Source organism: Neopsephotus bourkii, unplaced genomic scaffold, assembly GCF_033783945.1.
Source record: "Neopsephotus bourkii isolate Nb327-2 ecotype Australia unplaced genomic scaffold, CSIRO-AGI_Nbou_v1 NB_1500, whole genome shotgun sequence".
Classification (NCBI taxonomy): Eukaryota; Metazoa; Chordata; class Aves; order Psittaciformes; family Psittacidae; genus Neopsephotus; species Neopsephotus bourkii.
The window spans coordinates 171,570-199,279 of record NW_026901976.1 but is presented as its reverse complement, the minus strand read 5'-3'; the positions used below and the strand labels follow the sequence as shown (position 1 = coordinate 199,279).

The 27,710-nt window shown below is 48.8% G+C and overlaps 1 protein-coding gene and 1 long non-coding RNA gene across 2 annotated transcripts in view; one reads left to right on the top strand and one right to left on the bottom strand.

The window, feature by feature from the left end:
• The window catches only part of KAZN (kazrin, periplakin interacting protein), a 216,679-nt gene that overhangs the window by 121,874 nt on the left and 67,095 nt on the right, over positions 1-27,710 (top strand). Inside the window, exon 3 of the mRNA XM_061369503.1 lies at positions 8,613-8,790. Within this exon, the coding sequence (XP_061225487.1) occupies positions 8,613-8,790 (178 nt within the window). The remainder of the gene's footprint in view (positions 1-8,612; positions 8,791-27,710) is intronic.
• On the bottom strand, positions 6,502-8,711 carry LOC133220996 (uncharacterized). The gene is made up of 3 exons (XR_009727845.1): positions 8,584-8,711; positions 6,969-7,061; positions 6,502-6,883 (listed from the first exon to the last, which is right to left on the bottom strand). It is a non-coding gene; the product is annotated as an uncharacterized LOC133220996 (long non-coding RNA).

The window sequence follows — 27,710 nt, the reverse complement described above, 5'->3', positions numbered from 1 at the left end:
AGCACTGGTGGGAGCTCTGTGGATGTTAATGGGCACCCTGGGTGGCAATTGGCAACGGGGGAAGCTGCGCTGCGCGTCCTAAAACCCTTCTCCTTTATTCTGTGGAGCTCTCCATTTCTGCATTAATCTTAGGATTATTCTAGAGCCCTGAACCACACTTGAGATCTTATCTTGTACTTGCTTCACAAATAGTACAGTAAAAAATTACATTTCTCTCTAGCATCGTCCTTTTCCAGGATGCTCTGACTCTTTCCACGTGCTCTGCCCTGCAGACCCTGGTTCTTGTTCTGTTTGCTGGGGAGGGAAGAAAGGGCTGTTCTCCCACTGTTTTCCTGATGGTATTTATGGCTACAGCTCAAATGGATGCGTCCAAATGTTCCTGCTTGGAGCTGGCTCAGCAAAGCACAGGACCTCTGGTCATGGTGAGCAGATGGAACACCAGCAAGTCATGGAGACCCTGCCTCCTGCCCAATATAGGCAGTGGTTTTGCCTATGATCTACTGGGCTAAAGCATCTAGAGGGTTATGAAAATTCAAAGGCATCTGAATTTCACCATGCCTCTTGCTAATGTCAAATCTTCATAGGAATTGACTTCACAGGACAAAGAAGCTGCCAGATGAACACTGATGCTGTATTAATGATAGGGTACATTGACCCACCCTGGTGTGTCATCATCGCTGCCAAAGGAAGTACGGAGTCAACCCATAATCACATTTCCTGCATCTGTCCCACTAACACCTAATTTAAGTATATATTTGTCTGCTGATTGATTTCATGGCAGCTGTTATCCTGCTGTCAAAGTGCTTTGGGATCTCCCTATTTATTTCAGGTTTTATATGATCCTTTCAACAGTGTCTGAACAGCAGGTAAATTGAGTCCACAGAGCAAATGTCTCTGCAGCCTTCCCATTCCTCCCTTCCCAAAGAGGACAGATAATGTCTTGCAGTAAGTCAGTGGGACCTGATCTCCCAAATCACCCCTGCAGTTCTGCAAGAACCTGAATTCGGTCTAACTGAGGAACAGGGTGAGGAGATGGAACTTCACACAGGCTTTGCCTGAAGTTCTTTCTCTTTTGCTCCCTATTTCTCTGTTTCTTTATAAAAAGCTATTAGTGAAATCCAAGCAGTTTTAAAGACCTGGCTTGCAGATGTCACTGCTTGCCAAGCACAAGTGTGCATGTTTGGGTCCACGCTCACTCTTTTTGCTCCTGCTAGTGCATTCTCACTGCATGCTACTGAGCTCCTTTGTAATTCCTGGCTGCACTTGTGGGTCTCCATGACTTGCTGGTGTTCCATCTACTCACCATGGCCAGAGGTCCTGTGCTTTGCTGAGCCAGCTCCAAGCACCCAGGCAGCTCAGCACTGAAACCTCTTGGAGGGGCCAGTGCCAGACATCAGGGCATCCTTCTGCATCCTTTTTCATCCTTCATAGCTGTGGACTGCTTCAGATCAAGTGGCTCTTGCACTTGGTCAATGCTAAAAAATCAATATCCCTATGGGTATTTCAGCCCAAACTGCAATGAAAACAGTTTCTAAATCAAAGTCTAACCGGGCAGCTCTGCTCACGTGGATGCACCTTTGGGGCTCACCCCTTCTCTTAGCAAGACCTACAGCACCTATGTAGGAACAACCCAGCAGACCTGCTCCTGGGTGGGGTGAGCCAGTCTGGAGAGCAGCACAAATCCGAGGTATCTGTGCAAGAATGCTAAATTATCACAGCACCATGGTCACTGTTCTATATGCCATGAAAAGAAGCACTTCATGCATAGTTTGTAGTGAGGGATATGTTAAAACAGGAGGGTGGAGCAGTGTTAGATTTTTGTTGAGGTTTGTATAGTGAGATGAAGTCATCTTGGAAATGGCTGCAGCAGGTCAGCCCTGTTTGATTGTGGGAGTAATGGCTTCATTCACCTTTCAGTTGCACAGATCAACCCCAGCTAGGTGGGAGCTGTGCAATGGGTTCTATCTCTCAGGTGACAGATGTGGTTCATCACCAAGGCCAGGTTGGATGGAGCTTGGAGAAACCTGCTCTAGTGGAAGGTGGCCCTGCTTGTGGCAGGGGGTTGGAGCCAGATGAGATTTAGGGTCCCTTCCAACCCAAACCAGTCTGGGATTCTGTGATTCGTTAATGGGGAGAACCCCCCCCCCCCAGATTTACATTAAATCCAAACAGTTTTACGTTAAGCAGAGATCCTGAAGCTCCTGGGTCACTGCACTTACAGTTTTATCAAACTAAACAGCAATGAACTTCCCTCAATAGTCACAAAGTCAAAAACCACGAGATGTTCAAACTTTGGGGTACCTTGCAGCAGAAGCTCATCACTGACACCAGTACCTGCTTGTGGAAAGCTGTCTGCTGACGTCTTCCCTGTAAACATTTAAATACAAGCAGAACATATACAGATTCATTGGAATGCTGTAATTCATTAAACAAATGTTGGCTTTAATAGGGCCGTGTAGAAAGACTGGTGCCATAGATGCACTCAGCTGTAAAATATGCTGGGGAAGTCATTTGTTTGCAAGGGGTCTAGAAATCTGCTTCCTATTAACGGGGAATGGCTTTACAGGAGAAAAATCTCTGGGATCACATTTTTCCCTCAATTATTCCATCTCAGTGGGATTCCTCAAGGCTTGCGCCAGGTAACTGAAACGTGCCTAAGCTGAGGGGCTGGTTGGGGTTTGTTTTGATCCATTAAGCTTGTATCTCGCTGCAGTGATGTAATTCCCCCAGTCTGAGACACTTTATAAACATTAATGGGTTTGTTTTCACAGTCCTGGGGGATGCACAGCACAGGAAGGTCACAGGGACCCTTTCACCAGTGCAGAAATGGAGATGGGGAAATGTAGCACTGCAGCATTGCAGGGAAAACCGGACTGTTCAGCTACATTTTTATCCTCTCCATCATTAGCTCTCTTTAATCCTGGTTTAATAACTTATTAACTAAAGCAACAGCATTTCAGCTACTGCGCAGCACTAATACATCATAGAATCATAGGATAGTTAGGGTTGGAAAGGATTTTAAGATCATCCAGCTCCAACCCCTGCCACAGGCAGGGACCCCTTCCACTGGAGCAGCTTGCTCCAAGCCCCTGTGTCCAACCTGGCCTTGAACACTGCCAGGGATGGGGCACCCTGTGCCAGCGCCTCAGCACCCTCACAGGGAAGAGCTTCTGCCTTATCTCCAACCTGAACTTCCCCTGTTTCAGTTTGAACCCATCACCCCTTGTCCTACCTCTACAGTCCCTGATGAAGAGACCCTCTCCAGCATCCTTGCAGCCCCCTTCAGACACTGGAAGCTGCTCTGAGGTCTCCACGCAGCTTCTCTTCTCCAGCCTGAACAGCCCCAATGTTCTCAGCCTGTTTTCATATGGGAGGTGCTCCAGCCCCTGATCATCCTCGTGGCTTCTCCTGGACTTGCCCCAATCAGTAAGGGTTGCGTTAAGATGCTGCTATATATGCCAGCAGGGGAAGAAAACAGCTGGTGTTCCATGTTTTAATCATAGAATCCCAGAATGGTTTGGGTTGGAAAGGACCTTAAAGCTCATACAGCTCCAACCCCTGCCATGGTCAGGGACCCCTTCCACTGGAGCAGCTCGCTTCAAGCCCCTGTGTCCAACCTGGTCTTGAGCACTGCCAGGGATGGGGCAGCCACAGCTTCTCTGGGCACCCTGTGCCAGTGTCTCTTCCAGTGTTAAGAGAGAGAAGATAGCAGTCAAATGCAGTTATAAATACACAAAAATGTGATCTTTGCAGAGGTGGAAAAAGAAAACTGTACACATGAGCAACTATTGTGACTTTGATAGGATTACTTAGTGGAGATGGGCTACAGGAGACACTGAACCCAGGGCACGCTGTGTTTTTTGCTGCTGAAGTTTGCTGGTCCGTTGGGCTGGATTTTCTTGGTGAGCTTTTCTTTGCTGATGAATGGTCACACAGATGTCTCTGGTGACATTTGGAAGGTGCCAAACTGCTGCTGTTTGCGCTTCGACGTGCCAGGGTGTAACAAAACAGAGGCACAGAGGAAAAACCCTGCGTTTGGCAATGTTTTATCCCATCACAGAAGGTCCATTTTAAAGGATGTGCTGAAGGAAGCTGTTGATACCCACAGCCCTTTCAACTGGAATTGTTACTGCAAACAGAGATACATGGAGCAGATGAGGAATTAATGTAAATATACAGACAGAGGCAATTTTGGGGGGAGGAAGTGAGCACAAGCAGATAAAAAACGATCAACGGAATTTACATAAGCCTGCAGCATCCCAGAGGTCATTTTTCTGCAGGATGACGCATTGAAATTCAGTTTTATTAAATTCAGGCTGATTATTTAATTGGAAAAGAAAGGATTTAATCGAATCGAGTCAAAGGGCTATATTAGATTGCGTTCAACCTTAACACACAAGGCTTTCCCCATTTAGTTAAACTGGTTCCTTTGCATATTGTACACCTTAAAACATAAGAAGTGGTAATCTGAATAGCAAATTAAAGTGTTTGGAAGGCTTGAACAGTACTTGTGTGCTACTCAGCCCTTTTTCATCTCCTAAACCTTCTCACATTCCCTTTACTGCACTGGTTAGGTTGAAACAAGAGTGAAGATGATGGGTAGTAATCTCAAATCTCTATCCGTGTTTATACCATCCAAATGCTCCTGTGGAATACCCTCCCTGGGTGTGATGCTGCTACTGGAACATATTGCCCAAAATTGAGGGATGTTTCCAGGTTTTCAAGGCTACCCCCTTGCACCACCTGGAAAGAAGCTAGAGCTGAATGGAGATTTGAAATGTATTGACTTGGGTTTCCTGTGTGTCCTTAGGAAATACTCCTGACCTCGCTGTGCCTCATCTGCATGGGCAGAGACTCCCATCCTGCAGGGACATGGACTTGCTGCCTGGGAAAAGCTGGGAATAAAGAAAAAAAAAAAAAGAAAAGGAAATAAAGAAAAGGCAAAGGGATTTTGGGAAATAATAGGTTTCTAATTTTGGCTATTTAATTAGCTTTTAATTTAATTTTTTTGTTAATTAAAAACTAACAGGAGAAAGGGAACGAGGCCCAATTCATTTCCTAATGCTTCATTTCATCCCAACTTTGAGGATGTCAGCAAAGGAGTAAGAATCAGCACAATCCAAAATAACCCTCAGGTACTTTGAATGCGCACCCTGGTGATATTTTTAATGTTTTATTCCTTCTTGAAGGCATTATTGCTATTAGAGCACTCTGGGAACACCTTTGCTGACCCATGCTTGGGCCTGCACCCCTCATTTTCTACCCGCCTTGAGTTCTGGCAGCTGATATCTCAGGATGCTGATGCTCTGCACTCCTTCCAGGCGGACGCTTGGAGAAATCAAATCCTGCTTTGAAGGATCAGAATCTGTTTTAAATGGACCCAACTGATCCCCAGTGAGGGTCGGGGGAGGTTTGGGGAAGGGGAGAAAATCTTCCTAGGTATATTCAGGGGAATATCAAAAGAGAAACTGAACATGACCAGGGTTCAGTGTGTGCTGGAGCCCAGAACCACCCTGGGTGCTAGGCTGCACCCCCAGAGCATGAGCAGCAGCCCAGGGAGGGGATTCTGCTCCTCTGCTCTCATGGGACCCCACTTGCAGCACTGTGTGCAGTGCTGGTGTCCTCAACATAAGGAGATGGAGCTGTTGGAGCAAGTCCAGAGGAGGCTGAGAACATTGGGGCTGCTCAGCCTGGAGAAGAGAAGCTGCGTGGAGACCTCAGAGCAGCTTCCAGTGTCTGAAGGGGGCTGCAAGGATGCTGGAGAGGGACTCTTCATCAGGGACTGCAGTGACAGGACAAGGGGTGATGGGTTCAGACTGAAACAGGATAAGTTCTGTTTGGAGATAAGGCAGAAGCTCTTCCCTGTGAGGGTGCTGAGGCGCTGGCACAGGGTGCCCAGAGAAGCTGTGGCTGCCCCATCCCTGGCAGTGCTCAAGGCCAGGTTGGACACAGGGGCTTGGAGCGAGCTGCTCCAGTGGAAGGGGTCCCTGCCTGTGGCAGGAGTTGGAGCTGAAGGAGCTTTGAGGTCCCTTCCAACACAAACCTTTCCATGATTCTATAAACGGACTTGAAGTAATAAGGCAGATTTTTTATAGCAGGTTATTAATTTATGGATGAGTCCATGGCCAACTTTAAGCAACATTTTTTCTTAATAGCACACTTGCTAATGCAGAAATTCTCTTAGGTTGGTAAATTTAAGTTTCCAGCACTGCCAGTATAGCAACGCAACCGGTCTATTATTAAGGTTAGATTTAGAAGCACAGTTTGGACGTTGCTTCAGCAGCTGAATGTGTTCTTGGATGGCTCAAATCAGCTTTTACCTGATTTTTTATGATAAAAATAATGTGCCAGAACTTTAAAACTGAGTTTCTTTTGCTGCAGCTTGCAAGTGCAATGACAAAGTTTTGCATGTATGCTACTGCAGTTGCACATTCAGGTTATCTGGTTACATCCATAATTCTCTCATTTGCAAGCACAGTTTGCAGCAAATACTCATGCAAATAAGGCATGAAACAGAGCATTTATTTGCTTAGAATTCAGTTTCTATATACACTTAAAGGACTTTATCTCATTCAGGGATGGCTGCATAGATGATGAAGAAAGAATCTCAAATTCTCCTTGAGGGTTGTTTGTCCATCCGTTGGGAATTCATTAAGGAAAACAGACCTTCCCACTGGTATTTCAAGTGCCCTTGCCCAGCACTAGTGCTTGGGTTGCAGACACTGCTGGAAACTCTCAGTGAAAAATAACTTTCCCTTCAAAATCCACCATACCATGTATCTAAATACTGGATTATCTTCGGTTTGCAAAATCCTTTTACAGATTACAAGGTCTAGATGCTGCTTGACAAGGACTTGGTACCTTTTCACTCTTGGAGAGCTGGCTGTAAGCACGATCCAGATCAGGTCTGGGGTTTGGGGGGACCCGGGATGACGTGAGTGGTTTTTCAGCTGACATGATAGATTTACCTGATATCTGTTCCTAAAAGCTCTCTGGGGACACTCAAGCCAAACCCCTCTGCTTCTGCAGAGCCACATCCCAGCACCCCGTCTTGACAGCCCCTGTAGGACAGTGACATGCTGCTGCTTTATCCCATCTCAAGCCTCTCCCAGTGTTACTCTCTTTGCAGCTCACTGAGTGAGGAACCCTTTCCTATGGTTTTTACTGCATTTTGGCTAAGGTCTCTGAATTACCAGCGGTGGTGCAGAAGGACATCCTTCCGGGGCATCCTTCAGGTTCAAGGAACTGCCCCAAATTCTCAGTGGGTTCAGCCAAAAGCCTGAGCTTAGGCAAAATCGGAGGGTTTACAACACGGGCAGGACTGTTTCCCTCCTTTTCCTTAAGGACTGTGGTTTTCTCTGGCTTTTCCCTCGGTAAGAGCCCTTCCTCACCGGCGCTGCTTCCCGCACCCATTGCCATTCCACAGGGCCCGCACTATTCCTAAACCCACCCAGTTCCTAAACCCCTGTATTGAACTTTTGGAGGCGCAGGTGGCTCAGGCAAAGCCACGCAGTGCTGCTGCTGCTGCCTGTGGCTTTCAGAAGCGGGGATGGTGCAGCCGTGCAGGCTTGCAGAGCAGCAGGGATTCACTGCGGCGGGGACGGAGCCTGCCTGCACCGCTGCCTTGCTGAGGATGCTCAGGATGCAGCTCTGCGGGCTCGCTGCAGCCCAGGCCCAGCCAAACACGCAAGTGGATCTCTCGGAGGCATTGATAGGGAAACATCAGCGCTCCCTCTAGCAGTCGCCAGCGATGATACCAAATCATTCTCCATTTTTCACCCTGGGTTCGTGCCACATGAACCGTCAGCGTAAGGGCTCTCGCATTATCGCACTGACAGCATACAGGTTGCTCTTCCCCCCCCCAGCCCTTCCAGGGGGAGTTTTGGAGCCCATTTCACCTCCACCTGCTGTTGGGGATGAACCTTTTGGGGTGAACCTGAACCCAATTACCAGAAAGGCACTTGGCTCAGCAGCGGTTTCAGCACATGGGCTGCGGGCACTGCAGCACTCACCGCAGTGCCCCTAAACTTCCCGAGGGGGGGGGATTGGAGGGTCTTGCTATAAATGCAGCGCTGTCACAGGGCTCCCCCCCACCCCCTGGCAGGAAGGAGCAGCTGGGGGGGGGGGGCTACAGGTAGGGGGTGCACCCCCCTTTGCACAGCACCTCTTCTCTTTGTATCCCCCTCTCACAGCAGCCCCCTCCCCATTGCTCCTCACACGCACAGCCCCCATTGCACTCCCCTTTTGCACAGCTCCCTCCCCTTTACGCACCCGTCACACAGACGCCCCCCTTGCACGGCCCCCTTCACACAGCCCCCTCCCCTCGCTTCTCCCCCCCCGTCCCCTCACTTCGCGTGCCCCCCCCCCCCGCACAGCCCTCTCCCTTTCCTCTTTCCCCACCCTTGCACGGCTCTCACCCCCCCCAAAGCCCCCCTCCCATTCACAGCCCCCTCCCCTCGCTCCCCCCTCCCACTCACAGCCCCCTCCCCTATCCCCACAGCCCCGCCCCTTCTCCCAGCCCACTCCCCCCTCCCACCGCTCCCCCTCCGGCAGCCCCTTCCCGCCCCCCTCCCGCTCTCTCACCTCTCTCCTCCTCTTCCTCCCTCCCCCAGGCCAAAATCCTGCACATGATGGACGACAACAAGCAGCTGGCGCTGCGCATCGACGGGGCGCTGCAGGCGGCGGGGCAGGAGGTGACGGCGCTGCGCGCTGAGCTGGCCGCCACCGGCCGCCGCCTGGCCGAGCTGGGCAGCGACCCGGCCATGGAGCACGGCCCGCACAGCGCGCAAGGTGAGGGGAATGGGGGCGAAGGGGGGGCTCTGTGTGTGTGTGTGTGTGTGTGTGTGTGTGTGTGTGTGTGTGTGTGTGTCTTCCGCGGCCACCGCTGGGAAGCTGCCTCGGTTCGCGGCTGGTTTGCATTATCTGTATGGGGGTTCGGGGGGTGCCCGGTGCGTCCCGTCCCGTCGAGCCCCGGCTCCATCCGCCGCTGGTGGATTCATTCCCCTCAGGTTTTGAGCAGGCTGCGAATTCCATGCAGCTTCTTCCGCCTCTTAAAGCTCCAGCGCGCCCCCCCCACCAATGGAGACACCCCCCCCCCCATTCCCCGTCCCCACCCCCCCATCCCCAGCGCGGTGCTCGACCCCTGCCGCGGCCCCGCACGCCGGCTCCCCCGTACCCCGGTACCCCGCTCCCGTGACCGGTTTCGTAATTCAGCCGGGAAGCAGCCATGTTACAGCCGCGCTCCGGCCCCGCCGCTCCCCGCTGCCGCCGGCCCGGGGCTGCCCCCGGGGCCCGGCACGTCCCATCGCCGGTCGGGGCGGAGGCGAGACCCGGGGACGGGAGCTCCGGCCAGCCCGGAGGAGCAGGGCTCGGTGCTGGCTGCACGGAGCCGACCCACGGCGTGGCTTTAACCCAGTGTGGGGCTTGCACAGCCCCTGTGCAATGCATGCACCTCTCCTCTGCCCTTGAACCCCCCCCCCCAAACAAAAAGTTATGCCCAGGTCTCGGAGCTGGAGCAGCGGGAGCTGAGCGTGGAAAACGGGGTGCAGGGGGAATGATTCGTGCTCTTGGCTTTGAGTGAAGGTTAGCGAACGGGGTCCGAGTCTCTTCTGCAGTGCTTTCGGCGGGGTTTGGCTCTCGCCTGGCTGAAATTCTCCGTTTCCTGCTAAGCAAAGTAGTGCTGCCATCCATCACTGCTACTTCAGAAGCGTGGAAATACAAATGTATGTATATATTGTTACCGAATAATTGCAGGTTTGCCTGACAGTTCACCCTGGAGCAGCCTTGGTGTCAGGGCTAAAATAGTGCCAGCCCTCCCAGTTCCCGGTAACTGAACTGGATTTACACCTGGGTGATAAAAACGTCAGTAGCTGTTACTTACTTGTTACTTATTTACTGCAAGCATCTCTTGGTATGGTTATTTGGGTTATATAGGCGTTATTTAAGAGTTGTATTTCCGTTAAGCTGTAGGATTTTAAAGGTGATGGTGGGCATCCCTGCTCCCTTCAGCCCACTGCCGGTGTGGTGGTGGTGGTGTGACATTAATGCAAATGGATTTAGAGGGTTTAATGTGTGGATTTGTTCCATCAGGTTGTTGTATGTAGCTGGTTTGGCAGCAGGGGTGTGGTGTGTGAATTCCACTCCTTAAACAAAGTTAATCAGTCATCAGGTGGGTTTGTTGGGCAGCAGCAGCCGGACCCAGCAGAGCTTCCTGGTCGCTGCAGGTATGCGGGGAGCGCAGTTACGTGTGTGGTCAGGTATGTTCAGAGCTGATACGCATAGTGCTTGTTGGTATAATGAGAACTTCACCCTTCCATGTGCGGCATCCAGGCTGCTGAGATGCTTTTCTGTGACAAGAATCTGCTGAAAGGGCAGCAGGATGATGCCTTCCTTTCGTGGATCAGGAATGCAGCTGGGAATGCGCTGTGGAGGGCATCATTGTGACTGTGGAAATGTGGCCCTGCAGCTAGAAAAGCAGGTGAAATCCTTTGGCTGCTCGTGCACACACCTATTTCAGTGTCTGCTTCGTGTTTTGTTTTGTTTCCTCTCCATAGAACTTGTGGAGGGACACATGTTTTTGCAGGGAGCAGTGCCTTTGTTCCTGCACGTGCCTGGGTGAAGAGGGATGTGTGTGTGGTTCTACAGGATCAAGGTTTTCCTCAGAGGTTGTCTATTCTGTTGAGCGATGGAAAAGCTCCTCTTTGGAGTTCCTTTACTCTTGCCATGCTGCAGAGCAGTTGGTATGTGGTAATGGCGCCATAGAAGTGTGCGTTTCTCCTTAATAACTACAGTTGCACATATGCTGGAGTTGTGAGATCTCTGTGAGCAGTGGCAAAGAGTGGTCCTGTCTTAGGCTGGGTGTAAGACCAGCATCTTTAGCACTTGCTGCAGGTGCTGGAGGGTTCATTCCATCTCCCCATTCTAAACTGGCAAATTTGGCTCAGAGTGCTGATGTCTGGGAGTGAGGATGCTTTCCAACAAGGAAGACTCCATGACCTTGTAGTAGATGCATTTTTTTCCCCTTCCCAATCAGTTGAAGAGGCTGTTATTTAAAACGTGATGTGTCCAGCCATGTACCACTGGGGTGTAACAGAAGCCAATCAGTTAAGTGTAAAATTGCATCTGAAGAGCATTAGTGAGGAGAAGGGGGGAAAGTAGCCGGTTTCCACAGAACCCACTGATTAGATACACTGTTTTGGGTTTCTTCCCTACATTTGGTACTGTTGTTTCTATACTGCCATAACTGCTCTCCTACATCACTCTGTGTTTGTACAGACAGGCCCAAGTTATCCGTAGTGAGCCTTATGTTTTTCGTCAAGGATTTTGAGACGCTGTTCAGAAGGATGGGGTGAAGACAAGTCTCTCTGAATAGCTGCTGTGTGTCTCCTAAGTAGGAGGGTTGCCAGGCTGCTTGATTTACAAAATACATCAGTGGAAGGCGGGAGGCTTGAATTGGATGGGAAACTGCTTACCTGTGAGTGCAAATGTGGGGTGTGCTGGTGGCATGGATGCATAGCAGGAATCTGCTGTGGTCTTGGTGTAGGATCACGTGGTGGAATTGTCAGGTCCCTTTGCTTAGTGTGGGAAGGAGCTCGGTGATCTCGTGGATCACATGAGAGGAGGTAAATGTGCACCTCTGTGTTATGCTCAGTAATTAATACTCAGTTTGTGAAGTGTGTTGTTTGTATAATTATGGTGCAGCTTGAGGCAGCTTGAGGTAATAACTCAGTCCCTTTGTGCACGCCGGTGCCCTGTTTTTGCAGCAGCGAGGTGCACTTGGTTTACCCAATGTAAAACAGAGCTGGAGGAATTCAGCAGAGGGAGAGGAGAAGTGGATGGTGGGTGTGTGTAGGTAGGCAGGCGTGGAACTTGTTTATTGTTACAGTCCTTAGCGTGAGCATTAAACACTCAAACTCTCAGCCCTGACGGTCTTTTCTAAACGATGAGTTTGCTGAAAGAAGTATTTTGGCTGCAGCCTCTTGTCTAAGGCTGGATACAGCTCGGGTTGGAAATCAATACTTCACGTCCCTGGTGCTTAGTGCAGCAATTACAGGCAGCGCTCGGTAACATCCCTGCAGCCGTGTGTCAGCACCCTCGTGTTTGGGTTCTTGTTTGAATTAGAATGGCTTGAATTAATTGCAAGCAAAAGGTAAACCCTTGCCCTGTGGTCCAGGTCAGGCTGCAGTGGCAGCGGGATGCAGGCAGAGGATCGCAGCAAGTGCTGCTGCAGCTTAGTGGCCCGTGTTCATGCTGGGTGCACCTCTGGGCTTTTGGGTTAGGGTCGTTGCTGAATTCACACCTTTATTTTCAGTAGCTGAAGTACAAGTAAGATCCATGGGGAAAAATGAGTTTGTGTGTAAGGGCTTGCCATGCTGAATCATAGAATCCCTGCCTGCTTTGGGTTGGAAGGGGCCTTAAAGCTCCTCTGGTTCCAACCCCTGCCACAGGCAGGGACCCCTTCCACTGGAGCAGCTTGCTCCAGGCCCCTGTGTCCAACCTGGCCTTGAGCACTGCCAGGGATGGAACATTTACTACTGCTTTGGTCAGCCTGCTCAGGCGGTTGGTCTGTTTAACCTGTTGTTTTTGCTTTAGTCTCCTCCCTGTGTTAAGTGGAAAACACCTTAATTAATTAGTGTTGGTAAAGGCTTGAAGATGTAAAACACAATCAATAGCTGAGTGTTATTAATAATACCTCCTTCAGCACTGGGCTTCTCACGCTGTCTATTTCAGAGTGTCAGTGGTGTGCAGTGGTTGCTGTGTTCCAGTGTGCAGCTGGGGATGGTGGGGTTTGCATGGCTGGGAAGAGAGTGGGAGCTGCACTCTGCTCCTGGAAGCAAGGCTTTCTCCTCCTTGCTGTGCTCTGATCGCAGGTGTGTGCAGCATAAGGAAGACTGCAGTTGTGTCTTAGTGCCTGGTGAGACCAAAGGGCCAGGAGGACCTTTGTGACAGCCAGACCCAGGGTTTTTCTCTTTTTTTTCCTCTTTGATCTCTATACTTTCACAGCTACAATGCAAAGACTTTGACTTTTGGCCAGGAGGCAATCAGTTACCTCTGTGCTGTTGCTATTTTGCAAGTAATCATCTCAGGCTGTTGAAAATGTACCTTTTTCATCTTTTCACAAATCTTCCCTGCTGTTTGTTCTTCCAGAGCTTGAGAGCTGATACTGTAAAGGAACCTGAGGAATTTGGATACTGTACGGTGCTGTACTATTACTTTTCCTAATAATTTCCTACTTTATTTATCTCTATCCCGCATAGTTCCCAGAGCGAGGAGCAATTAGTTTCATGCTCTGAAACAATTGCATACACTGGGAAATAAATCCGTGCCTAGCAATATCCACATGGTTGGTTTAGATGCAAGGAACTGGCTGCAGACAGCACTTCAGGTCCCCATTAATACAGGAAAATCTTCACCTTAATATGAAAACCTGTTTGATGCTGAGAGAGACTTGGGGGCTCATTGACCAGCTGTTGAGGGCAAATGCCTTTCCTCGAGTGGTTCCTGCTCGTCTCCTTGCACCGAACAGGGCTGGAATACCTTGCTATAGTTAGGCACTGAACCTCAGCACCGGCGTGACACAGAGCAAAGCTTCAGTCTCCAGCTTATTATAATTCAGTTCTCATAATTTCTTGTTGACAGTGAAGCATGAGATAAGAGCTGTTGGTACTGACGCAGCAGCTTGCAGAACCGGAGTGCTTGTACCGTGGCACGGCGCGTGGAGCCAGGCTCTGCTTACCTCTGTGCACAAACCCTGGGGAATCAGGCAGTCAGGGACCTTGGTTTTAGGCTACATCCTCACCCATGGGATGGTGAGGGCTCAGGGAGTTGCTCCTTACTGCTTTGCAATCTATTGCTGCTTTCTCTTGCTGTATAATTTTGCTTGAGTTTTTGTGGCCGATGCTTTCAGGTATTGAGATAAATTTTGTGAAAGCACCAGGTCTGGAGGCTTTAAGCTAGACAAATGCATACTCTGATGTTGGGAGCTGTGTTCTGTGTTAGGTGGAATGGATTTAGCTTTCTTTATTATCAGCAGAGCTGAGCTGTCTCACCAGAATACAGCCATTGAATAACTGCTGCTGAAAGCATTGGCTGAATTCCTTTCTGGAGTCAATTTGTTTGCAGGAGTTGCAAAGGAGAGGAAAACCTCTTCCCAAAGTTGTCCTTGTGCACCCCTGGCCCCATAGGGTAATTGGAGGCTTGGGGAGTATGAGGGTTTGGGGGTGCATCCGCTGGGGTGAGAGGCTGAGTGATGGTGTCAGGCTGTGAACCAAGGGGGCCTGACATAGCAGAGGCTGTGTGGAAGGACAAAGCACTCGTGGGTAGGGGCAACTTTGCAGAGGTATTGATAATGATTGAGTGTGACACCGGCTGGAAGCAGCATCTCCCAGGGTCATCCTGGTACCCCAGTGCCCCTCAGCTCTGCTCTGTGGCTTCAGTAATCTGATAAACTGGTTATTTCTCTAATCTTGTTAGTCCTGTCCTTCCGTGGCTTGCTGGGATGGGACAGAGCTGCCTGTGTGTGGTGCAGGCTGGCTGCTCCTGAGCCTCCCCGTGAGTGGCTTTTGGGGCAGGTTTCTGGTTTTATGGATGTGCCTGATGAAGTTCCTGTGTCTGGAACCACTTAATTGTGAAGACCTCAGCTGTGGGGTGCAGAAGATGAGCTGCAGCAGGGAGCTGTGTTTGCATAGAGCACCTGAGGAGAGATGGGCTCTTGTCATTAGGATTTTGGATGCCTGTGAGGTGTGAAAGCTGCAGCACGCAGGGCTGTGTTTGCCCTGAGAGATGGGAAACACTATTGAGTTTTCCTTTTCAGGTGTGTGGTCAGCTGCATATTTCAAGTACCTGCAGCACCACAGCTACAGTTTGCTTTTGGATTGCTTGGACAATGGGAAAGGAGCTAAGATGCCCAAAGAAGCATGAAGGGGAATGTGATGCTGCTGCTGGATCTCCTGTAGGCACTCATTAGACCTGGCATTTGGGAGAAGATCAACCTTATCATTGAAGAAGGAAGAGGGACTGAGTGATGCCCTGCTGTGGCATGACTGCATCCTGGTCTTGGAGAGATGCCTGTGTCTCTTGCTTCCTTTCTGGAAGGAGTATCTCTTCTGAGAGCATCTGTAAATCCATTCCTCACCCTTCTCACTTCTCTTGGAGTTGTTGTCCCTGGCATCTAAATCAGAATTTCACAGGTTTTACAGGCTGCACCCAGGAGCTGAACTTTTGGGGTTATCTGCTGCTGTCCGTGGGGATGTGCTCCTCTACTGCACAGTCTCTGCTTTATTGTCCCTCTTCTCTGGGTGGCATCTGGAGGAGAATCCCAAACGTCTCCATCACCTCCTCTCTCGTGAGAGTGTGCATCCTCCCTCACTGGGGAGTTCAACGGCCTTTCTACAGAAAATAGCATGCACTGGAGAGGGTGGGGGGAATGGTGTTTAGTCTGAATAGGTGTGATCTGTAGGATGTAAAGAGAGCAAGTGAAGCACAATGCTCTGCTGATGCCTATCTCTGACTTCTGTTTGCAATGGCAATCAAACCTGGAGACTGCTACTGAGAAGTGTTTCTTTGCAGAGAAGATGAAATGGAGCTTCTGCATGGAGCAGCAGCAGATTGAGGCCATTTAGACAATGTTTGAGGTTTCTAACCAAGAGCTGCTCCAACACTTGAGTCTCTGGTTTCATTTGCCTTTAAATTCTTACCAAAACATGGGATTTGGGGAAGTGGACCTGTCTTTCTGATGCCAGCAACCTGCACTAGCCAGTATGTTAACTTGCTAGCCAAGTCACGTGGCCACCTTACAACTGGAGGATTTTCCAACAGTGAGTGCATGCAAGCATGCATGTCAGTGAAGCACACTTCTGCTCCAGCCTGCTGTTTAAGCAAACTGTCCATCATCCTCCCCTGGAAATTACCTGAGAAAGATAGTGTGGGGTTACTGATGGCCTTTGCCAATGGGCCCAGTGCTGGGTCTGTGCTGTAGGATCAGTGAGGTTGGAGTAGATGTTTAAGATCAAGTCTGACTGTTCCCCCTGCCAAATTCACCTTTAAACTGTATCCCTGAGGGCCTCAGCTACTCGTTTCAGTCATGCAGCAGCCCAATTGCCCTAAGGAACAACTTCTCTTGCTCCCTTTTAGCAGCAGACTATCTTAAAATGCTTAGTTTGGTGGTGTGTTCTCATTCAGGTGCGCACAAGAGCATTGCATACCCTTTAGGGGTGGGTTAAAAGGTCTTTGTAAGATTCTGCTTTCGTGCTTGGGCCCTCCCTCCCATCACAAAGCAGTGTTTTTCCCAGGATAATTCTGATTGCTGTAAGATACTGCTGCAGGTCGAAATTTGCTGCAGGGTCACAAGCATGGGAAGTGTTTGCTTGTTTTCCAAGGAGATGTGCTGTGTTAGGGGTGGCAGGCAAAGCAAATTGATTTGAGGAACTTATTTTTGATGTCTCAGTTTAGATGGTCTAGACACTCTCTGAAGTTGCAGGAGGGGGAAAAAGAACATCTTAAAAGAAACCTCTAGGACTGCTTTAAAGGTTTTAGGGGACTACATAGAGGTTTTGTGTAGGAAAATGCATTTTGAAGGTTGAATAACAGCTCCCCTCTGATGTGGAAGCTGGGAAGGCACAGCATGTCCTGGCATGGCCATCACAGCCTGCTGTGTGGGGTCTGGGATAATGGTGCTGCTGGAGAAGACCTTATGGGAGCCATTCTCAGCTCATCTCGCACATCTGCAGCACCTCTCTGGGTGACTCCTCACCAAGGAGGAGCAGAGCCCAGCTCCGAGGTACTCCCTGCGAGCTGAATGTCCTCGAGTGACAGCAGCACATTCACAAAACAGATTCCTCCTCCTGTGGTGGCAGAATACTTCCTCTGTGTATTTGGCATTGTTTGTTCTAGCCTTGAACACACCCAATTACTTGTCTTTATGTTTCTCTATTACTGCATTATCTGCTTGAGCAAAAGCTGTTGTTTCATCCACTTGCAGGTTCTTAACGTTAATTCCCTGAACTTTTACATCCCTCTGTAATCTGTCTGGAGTTGTTAAATGGCTTTCCCCAACTTGTCATGATTCTTTGCTGCCAATGTGATGGCTCAGGCAGCAGAAGGGGTGGGAACCGTTTCAGGTGGAGATGCAGTGTGCTCCCTGCCACATTTGCACTATATAATTGAACCTGCAAAGATTGTTGTCGTCCTTGGGAATGGAACTCATTTTAGAGCCACGCAGGGGTTTGTTCAAATGTGTTTGTTTCCTGCGTGACCTGCCTTTGTGGTCAAGAAGCATCTAAAACTGACAGTTTTGGGTGAGAGGGCTGAGTAATGGAGTTCCTCTATTTCAATGAAAAGCAGAGGGAGGTGGTGGGGCTGAAGGTTCTGTGGGAAAAGCCATCAAAACCGGAAGCTCATAGCAGCATGGGTCTGAGAAACCTCTTTTTTCAACCTATTTAGTAGAAAAAAACCTGTATTTAATGCCATAAAGGCATATTTTGGAGCGGTGTGTCGATATATAGGCAAAGATGCTGCAGGATTTGTTAATCACAAAGTACCCAGGCAGTGGCTGTGTTGGCATCAGGGTGTATTCCTGCAGGGCCTTGGATGCTTTTGTACATGGATGCTTTTGGTTGGTTGTTGGAGTGGTTGGGAGAGGAGGTGGTGGGCATGAGCCATGGGATAGTGGGGAGCCGAGTGGTATCATCTCCTCCTGGGGGTGTCCTCTGCTCCGTGCCCAGTGCTGCCTGTCTGGTTTAGGAGCTGCTGAATGAACAGGCTTCAGAGGGAAAGAACGGGGTGAATGGGGCACACTGGAACAGGATTATGAACTGCCACCTTGCCCATGTGTTCATGCTCATGTCATGGGGTGGCTTTGGTCCAGCCCTGGGACTGGAGCTCCCAGAAGTTGCTTACAAGCTGCTCAGGTTGTGTAAGGGTCTGCCTGCTCCCCAGAGCAAGGCATGTGGACCCTGGGCACATCACTGACAGCTGCTGAGGTTGCTTCAAGTGTGGCCCCAAATACAATTTATTGTTGCTTTCAGGCAGAGTAAAGCTTTAAAAAGTACTTTTTGCCACCATTGCATAGAACCATTCAGTGCTCTGTTCCTTGTTGGACGTGCATCATTTCTGAGGGTATTTTGGCAAATGATCTAATTCAACACATCTTCTACACCCTGCTTATCCCTGTGATTTCTGAGTGCAGTCATTGGGGACCAGTTTGACTTTGGAGTATAATTCCTCTGATGGGCGCATTTGCTCTGCAGCAGCAGGATATCTTTGATTCAGCTTTACATGTATGGCAGGATTAATGGTTTGAATACCTTGTAGGTTCCTTAAAGGTTCTTTTCTTTTTCATTTGAATGAAGCCATATTATCTTGGGCTGAGGTTTATTTGATGCTGTTGTGGTTTGTGAACTGTAGTTCTTCCTGTGTTATCAGTGTTGGACTGCTGCATGTGAGTGTCTGTAGCCCCTAGAATCATAGAATGGTTTGAGTTGGAAATGACCTTAAGATCATCTAGTTCCAGCCCCTGTGCCATGGGCAGGGACACCTTCCATTAAACCATGTCACCCAAGGCTTCGTCCAACCTGGTCTTGAAATTGCCTGATGTTAAATCTGGATATATAGTTGTGACTATTTTATATTAGTTTAGTTTGGGTAGGGGAAGCATGTGTAAAAAGCAGCCATGAGAGCTCTGCCTGTTCATCAGTCCAACAGGAACATGGTAATGGCCATAGTAATGCAGGATTTAAAACCCATCTGCAGATAAAGCATTAACTCCACTTGCTGCAGCATTGAATGAGCAGATGATATTAGATAAGCAGAGCTGGGTGGTGTGCCAGTGCGAGCCTGTCAGCACACACATCTTTCACCTCATCACAAAGTTTAGTCAAACCTGGCTTTGCACAGTCACGTTTTCCAGTGGATGTGGATACTGCACAGGGAAAAATCAAGCAAATTCTCATTGGTGAGGGACCCTTCTTGGATGGGCTTGGGGTAGTATTTGGGGATGGACTTGCAAGGCTGCAGTTTATTTCAGGGGCTTTATTAACATGCTGTTAGACCTGGTTCTTGGACACACGGAATTCGGTGCTGCTGCTAAGGTTTAGTTCCTTTAACTTTGAAGGGTGGTTTCCACCCCTTGTTGCCATCCTCACACCCGGAAATGATACCATCTCTGTGAGAACGTGGAGGACCTGACCCAGGTCTTTGCCACAGCACAAGCCAAGCCCATGGGGTTGAAAGTGCTGGTGAGGTATTTTGGCATCTGTGTGGTTGCGGCATCCTGCCCCTTGGTCAGGACACACATGAGGGGCTTTGGCTGTTGGGTGGTGCTTGCTGCAGGAGCTCATGGCCAGTGTCATCTCTGGCTGAGTGCTTCATCCTCTGGTGTATTCTGAGCTGGAGCAGTTGAGCTTTTGGGCAGTCTTGGAAAAGGAAAATGATCGGAGCCTTGAAGACTTGTTGTGATTTATGCCGGTTCCTTCTAGTTGCAGCTGCACATAAAGGCTCCAAATTTGGGACATTTTGCTTCACTGCAGTTTTTGTGAGGCAGCTTTCATTTGCTAATTCCTCTTTGGTCGTTACTGCTGATGTAAGTACAAGCTTATTCTGCAGCAGTGTTTTGCATCTTTCCTGGATTTGAATCAGTGAATGAGTGTTGATATCTTTGGGACAATCTGGAAAAGAGAGGGGAAGTGGAAAATCTGGAGTGATACTCTAAAGATAATTTTGTTTATGGTTTCTTTTAATATGAATGGTCCAAGTCACTTATCAAACCAAGTATCTTGAGTGAGAGGGGTGAGGTGGGTATTGCTGGCTCCGAGTAGGTGACGTGAATGGATGTAGTGGTGGAGATAACTGGTAGGAAATTATTAAACACACCCTGGTTCCTCTGGGGGTGTGTTTTCAGTGTATCTTGAAGTTCTTGAAGTGTGTGCACACAGTTCAGAGAGTAATACCATTAATTAGACCTACAAGAAAGACTAATAAAGAAGTATAACCCTCTATAGTATACAAGATTTATCCCTGATTAGCAGAGCTGCTCAGATCTCATTGTAAATCTGTGGATAAGTCGTTAGAAGACCAGTAGTAAGTTGGTAATTAGCATCACCAAAACATTTTCAGTGCTCTGTTCCAAATGAGTGGGGAAAAAAGAGGGTAAGGAAGAGTAAGAACTTCCTTGATTCTATTCTATCAAGGAAAAAGGGTTGGGAGAGGAAGCGTAGGGTACCGTAGATGCTATGGCTTGAACTAAATTAGAGAATGGCAGCTGCCTGCCTGCAACTCATCCCCTCACCCTGTGGCTTTTGCAGGTACCACAGTACTGGGTCAGGGAATCCCACACTGAAAAGTCAGTTTTCCCCTCTGCACAGCTCCCATTACCATTGAAGAGTTGCAGGAGCCTGTTCAGAGCAGGACAGATCCTCATATAAGTGCTATGCAAAACACTGTATTTTATCAGTGCGCTTGTACTCGAACTGGGTAAATATTGTCCTGGGCAATATACTGCCAATTCCTTCTGATTTGCAGCCAAACCCTCGCTGGGTAGAGCAGCAGCAGCAGCAGCAGCATGTGTGCTTGTGTGCTGCTGCCAGCATCTCCCTCTCCTAACAGGAGCAGCATCAAGAGAGCTGTCCTTCACAGGCGACTTGTTCTGGGGATTATAAAAGTATTCTCATGATGAGGTGCTGGTCAGGCTGAGCTCCATAAGCATGAGCACGGTGTCTGTCTGTCTGTCTGACAAGTGCTGTCGCCAGCAGAGATTCCTCATGAGGAACCGTTGCCGATGTGTTATCCTGCTGGGCTGGGATCTGCACATGGCAGTTTCCTTCCTGCCTGTTTATTCAGGCAAGCATGAACTTGCTTTGTTAGTTATTTCACCTCTTATAAAGGATGGCTAGCATGGAAGATTCAGTACTTTCTGGTGAACTCAGGAATGTGTTTATACATATTAAAAGATTTATATTTCAATCCATTTTATGGTGAACAGCACCACAACCAAGAGAATTTTGCTGTGGATGGCACCTGTGCTGGAATTATGTTTGCTCTTCAGCATTTCCTTTAAGCTTATTTGCATGAGTTTGAGCTGCTAAGCAAACATTCCCTGTGTTTTAGCCTGTTGCAAAGCTACATCGTGCCCTTCTTCCTTATCCTGCTCTGGAAATGAAGGCAGCTCCCATTGTGTGGATGTGCTCGCCAACACAAAAATAAGTGAGGTCCTTTATCAGCACCTCTTTGATAAAGGAGGGCACAAAAGCCCTGGCGTGGACCCACATCTCCTACTTATTTGGAGATGAAAAGCTCTTGAGGCTTTGGTTTGTTGTGAAAGTTAATTGTGAGGCACTTGAACCTTGGCAGGGCTCCCACACCAAGACTCATCACGCCTGAGCTGAGCCCTCCGACAGGTACAGGTCTTGTCCGGGCTGGTTGCAGTCACAGGGAGGGATGGTACCTCCAGAGGATGTTTCTCCCTGATAGTTGAGACATCCCAGGAGGAGATGGAATGGTCTTTGGGAGATGCCGGTCTCCTCACTGGCTGTGCTGTGATCCAGGGCAGCAGGTGAGATGATTTCACCCCAATATCAGTCTCTGCCGCTGGCTGCAACGCTACTGTGGCACCACTTCAGCTTAATTGAGGATTGCTTTTGGTAGAGGCTGTTGTGCTTGAGTCAAATCACATCTGGAGATGCCTGCAAGCGGAGTTGGTTCCTAAAGGGTGTTCCCAGCACTGTTCATTGCCCAATGCATCTCCACAACCTGCTCAGGGTAGCATCTCTTACGTCAAATCTGGGTGTCCCAGAGCATCCACTGAGATCTTCATGAGTCTTTTGGGATTGTGAGCCACATCCAGGACCCTTGTGTTTTTGGGTTGATCCTCCAGGTCCTTCAGGTGAAGGTGGAAAGGAGGTCCTGGCACTGTCTGGTGAATGAACACAAAGGCCCTGCCTCTTCCAGCTTTGCCTTGCCCCTGTTATTAGCATTTAAATAGGCTCAGCATCGGAGCTTTCCCCATTGCTGGTGCTCTGCGAGGTGGGAAGCTCTCCTCTGCCAGGCTGCTTTGCACAAACCTGAAAGAGAAGCAGGACTAAAAGCCAAGCCACATGATTGCACAGGGGCAAGGTTTGTTGGGGGTGGCGTTTTTTGTTTGTTTTAGATTCTTTCCTATAACTCTTCCTCATGCACCAAGGACCTGAGGGATCTGGTGAACTACTGGGTGAGAGGTCAGGTTGCAGATGTTGCCATGCTGGCCATCTGCAGTGGAGATGGAGGGTCTAAGGCTTGCTTTTGTGGGTCTGGTTTGGGCAGGTCGGGTCAAAGTTGATGCTTGCTGTATATGTTGCTTTGCTTTTCATTTTTCACCGCAACCTCCTGATAATGCCAGGGGTTGTGCACACAGGAGGATGCAATGGGAAAGCATCACCTTGCCTGAGGTTCAACTCGATTGTCATAGGAGGGGGCAAAACCCCTTTAACAGTCTCAGAACCAGTCTGACAAATAGTGTGTTTCCTGTTTTGAGTCTCCATCCTCCATTTACAAGAAATAAAGCCACTGTCCTGGTGGTATTGTTGTCTACCTGTGCCTTTGTGACACAAAAGTAGATGTTACTGATGCGGCAGCACAAAGGAAAGGAGAAGTGATGCACAAAATGAATTGCCAGTTTGTGTGCTTTCCTGTGTTGGTCTAATGGCATCCCTGTCAGGCAGGCCAGAGCACACTGCTGGAGTATGATCATATCCGACTGTCACAAATGCAGATGCTGTATCTCTGTCTCAGTGAATTTCATCCCTTGGTTCATATGTGCTGGTCCTCTGAGGACTATCACGAATCCAGTCTTACAGAGTACAATGGCACATTTTGATTTATCAACCCTATTAATGATTGGGTTGAAGGGAAAACCAACTTGTTAATTAAATTCACAACCCATGATGAACTTGGTGTTGTGAACACTAGACAGGACAGAGATTTAGGTGCGAGTATTTTGTGCTGCTTGTTGATGGTATTAACAGAAGTTCAAGCTGACCCAAGTGAACGGGGATAAAACCAAAGGTTTGCCCTCTGACTGAATGTTATTTTCACTGTTGGCTTTGGGCTGGTTTGTGTTTTGCATTTCTTTTCTGTGGGTTTTAGTAATGCAAACAAACAGCCTGGCTTCACCTTGGATTGTACTTCATTTCCAGTTTTCTCTTGATCCCATGCATTAACATGCTTAGGAGGTGAGCTGCAAGTAGGCAAGAAGAGGATGTACTGCTTTAATTTGGGTTTCAAATGTGTGTTTTCTAGAACGATGCAAATCCTCTGAAGTCCAAGGCTGACCAGCTTATCTTGAAGGATCTACCCATAGGAGTATCCCTATATGAGACACTAAGGGCCCAGACTGATCCATAGTGTGTATAACCACATGTCCCAAGCTAAATGCATGTATTGTGGTTTCTCAGCCACTGCCTGTGCATGACCTCCTCCCCTTGGCTTTGGTTTGTGTTCCTGACCTTCCAAATTGTCTCCAGCTGAAGCTCTGCTTTAAAAGTGAGTTCAGTTGGAAAATACCCTGTGCAAAATGTTAACATGTCTGGGGGAAAGCCTCTCTTGAAAGGTGGAGTCAGCCAGAGGTGGTCTATGAAACCAGAGATGCTTTAGTGCAGTAAAGGTACCTGTTGGTTATCTAGAAGGAGAATAATGCAGCAAACCCAACTGTGAATTAGGGTATTGAGCACTACAAGGGCAAGTTTAACCAAAAGCCTCTTACTCTTCATCTAACTTGGTGCAGGTTATCTGAGGGAGGGGTTGCAGGACCCATTGGCAAGGAGCAACATGAATTATTTGGGGTTGGGCTAAATAAAGTTGATTTTGGACACTAAGTGAATTAATTTGTCCTTGGCATAACCCCCGGTCTGCATGAACAGCACGAACACGCAGGCAAACAGTGTCAAGGGGTTTTATACACCCCTTGATGTTTGAATGCTGCAGAGAGGGGGATTGAGGGCTTGTAGGATATCACAGACCATGGATGGGAAAGACTTGGGATCAGGAAACAACCGTATGAGCAGTCACCCCTGGAGGTGTAAGGTTGGGCACCCCAGGACATGGGCAGAGAAGCTTGTTGGGCTTAAGGAGATCCCTTATACCACATTCTTGAGGTGCTTATGAGATGCTGAAGCTTATTGAGGAGGAGCAGGGTCACCCCTTTCTGTAGGGAAAACTCAAACCCCTCACCTTTGCTTGCTCTGCTTCCACTGAGTGTCCTTTGAGTACCAGTCCTTTTTCTACATCTGGATGGGAAGAAATGACGTGGTTTAAAGCCCTGGTTACAGGATCCCTGCAAAGATACCCAGGTTGTGCTGGTAATGATGGTTAAGTAGGGAGGAAAGGGCGGAGCTTTGCCACAGGTTCCTGGGTGTATTTTACCACAGAGAGCGGGCTTAAGTAGTCGTATGATGGGGAAAGAACACACTGCCTTTGGGGGCACATGTGGGAGAACGTGGGGACATAGAGCTGGACCCAGAGCAGCGAGATGCAGGTTTGGTGCTGTGCATCCCCCACCCTTCCTCTTCACCACAATTACATAGGGCAGGGGCTGAGTCTGGTTAATGTGCAGCACAGAGGGACTGGATGATACTGAAAGAAAACTGAGAATGCTTCCTGCATTGAGTGTTCAGAGGCATCCCCTGTTCCCCTGGCTGTTACCTGCAGCAGCATCCCTGTCACCTGCTCCTCCAACAGAGCAATTACGTGCACAGAAGCCTGCTTGCCCCCAGTAATGCCAGGAGAAAGTCACTGCTTCCCACAGCATCTTTGCAGGTGGAAGAGGAGGTGTCCTCTGGCAGAAAGCCCCCAGGGGCAAGGGATGGGTTTGCACCCTGCTTGGTGAAGGAGCTCCTGCCTGGACCAACACTCTGTGTATTGCAGAAGTTTTTTGCACAACAAAGGGGTGTGAGGGTGGGAGAGACGGCCTAGGGGTGGGTCTGGGAGAGCAGAGGCAAGTTCTTGGGAGGAGTTCACAGCAATTTTAGGGTGAATTGCATTCATGGAATTGCAATAGGCTTCAACTGTCCTGACATTCAGTATGTCAGAGGAGATCAGTCACTATTTGGGAAGATTAATGCCTACAATTCACATCACACTTGTAGGGGTTTTTTGTTTCCTGGCGTTTCTTGTTTTACTAATTGCAATTGTTTCACATCCTCTGATCTATTCTACTTCTTAATAAGGCATATAATTCATGATTTAAATGGTGGTGTTCTTATAATTAGATGAGTTATTTTTGTCAGTGCTGATTAGTTGGTAAGTACAGATTAATCTTTGAAGATGTGATATGGTCCCTTGCTGGGTTGGTTTCAAAGAGGTGATGTGGCACTTGTTTAACGGCATTCCCACTAACTTCAGCCTTCTAGTGGGAGGAGGGTGCTGATAAATTGAAAATGTGATGTGAAAGGCTCTTGGTTTACCCTGTAAAACTCATTCTGTTGGGAAGCTGACATTGCGGCTCCCTGGGCAGGCAACGTCACTGACTGCACTGTGTGCTACCGAGGTCCCCAAGTAGGGTTTTGGGGTACACAAGCAGCATCTTGCTCTGGCAGGGCATAGCCTGCCATTTGCTGCATGTGTCCTAGAAAAGCGTTGCCCTTCACAAACAGAGCCTTGGCCTTTTGATTCCCCTGGAGTTCGTTGCAGTGAAGGACAATGTGGGCTTTGTGCTCCTCTCCCCCCTGTGATGCTGACACCGGAGCTGTTCTCTGCTCGTGATGCAGAAGCTGTTTGTGGGATTAAAGCTCTTTTAGTTCTTTTTAAGACTGCTTAATGATGGGTGTGGTGGCCAAGGGGAGGGAGTGGGCACCTGCACACTGCTATGACTCAGGTGCAGATAACTTTGGGGTGAGACATCCCAGCATTTCCCATCCGCTGCAAACTAGACCAAGTGAAATGGTTGATACGCTGTGGTGTAATTAAGCATGTGGTTTTGGAGTGGCTGCCTTCTCCTAGATGATGTGAACCATGCTGCTACAAGGAATGGTGTAGTTGGAGCTGAGCCATCGCATTATTCAAGACCAGATCTCTGTGAAGAGGGAGTAAAGCAAATGTTTTTTGTCACTACCAAGGAAACCACAGTGCTCCTCAGTGGCTCGTTTTCATTGTAGGCTGGTTCAGTCCTCCCTGGTTTAGCAGATGGCTCCAAACACAAATAAGCCTCAGGGATGCCTGCCGCTGCCTGTGACCCTGGGAAAAGTAGAAACCACATCGGAAATGAGCAGGGATGAGGAGATGCCTGACATTTTTCCTGGGCAAATAAATGTGGCATAGGGAAAGCCAGAGTAAGCTCTGTGTGTTGAATAGTGCTGTGAGCACACCTTGGGCAAACCCCTTGTACCACCCTGTGAAGCAAAAGAGGCTCCTGATCCTTGGTGATTTAAGGGCACCTGTGTTAATCGATGGTCTCTGTATCCACAAAAGTGTTGTAGGTTTTGTATGTGTTTCCAGAGTCCCTCTTCCTGAGGATGCTTGTTGAAGTCATGTGGATGCGCTCCTTTGGGTTACTAGGGGGTGAATTTGGCCCTCGCTGTGTCTCTCACGTGGAGATCCAGCTATGAGCAATGGTGGGGTGGTTGCACAGGCTTTGGAGATGAGTTTGCAGTCTACTGTAAAAGCAGTGCAAGAAAAGGATTTACCAACGTAGGAAGAGAGGAGAAGTACTGAGGTTTCCTGTCCTTCCAAGGCTACAGATCTGTTGGGCTGTGCACTCAGCAACTGGAAATAGGGCCCAGGAGGGCGGAGGTGAAGCAGGGAAGACCAAGGGGTTTCTCCATCACCCCAGTGCAGTCTCGTAACGCAGCCTGGGATTTCCAGCCCTTCCTTGCTCGGGCTGCAGCACTGGAGTCAGCACATTGTGCGAGAAATGGCTTGTGCTTTGTGCACCAGCTCGTGCTGCTGCAGAGGGGGTCAGAGTGTAAGGCGGTTAAGTGGCCGGATTGCCCTGCTATGTTTGCCACAGGATAATGGAAAATTCCTGTCAGGAGTCTTGCTTGATCTGGGGCCAGAGGAAACAGGATGAAGTCTATTCCACTGGCGAAACACTAGAAGAGTGCACTGTGCATCTTCCGGCTGCTGCTGCCAATGTTTTTATAGGCTGGAGACTTCGTTTTGAAGAGAAGGAACAGCACGCAAGGCCAGCCTGCAGCCGTGCCAGGCATCTTGCCTTGTGTCCCTTGCACTGCCTGTTCCTGTGCCTTATTCTGGAGGACTGCATGCACAAAGCCTGCCGTAGCTTCGTCTTCTGCTTCCCAGTGTGATGGGAGGAGGTCAGGGTGCATGGATGCCCTGCAGTTAGGACCCTGCGGTCAGTGTCCTCGCACAGCATATCCAGCACATCAAGTCTGCTGACAGTAAGAACTTACCAAGGGTTGCAATAGGTTTACAGCCTTTTGTTTTCCCCAGGTGGGTTTGCATCCATGTAAAACTTACCATCAGAATTTGTGGAGATAAAGGGAATCTTTTATGGAAAACTAGTGCGTAATAAAAGGCTTTTAAAGGAAGCTTTAATATTAGGACTTTGTGGTGTGTCTGTTACAAAGCCGTCTGTGGCATGAGGCTTTTGACTGAAGGATTCAGCTTGCAGTTCTTAGACTGTTATCGTTAATAAAATGACTTTGCACTTTGATAGCCTCTTTCACTCAAGGATCTAAAAGTACTTTAAAAATGCTAATGAATTAAGCTCCTTGATAGCTCTTGAGTGC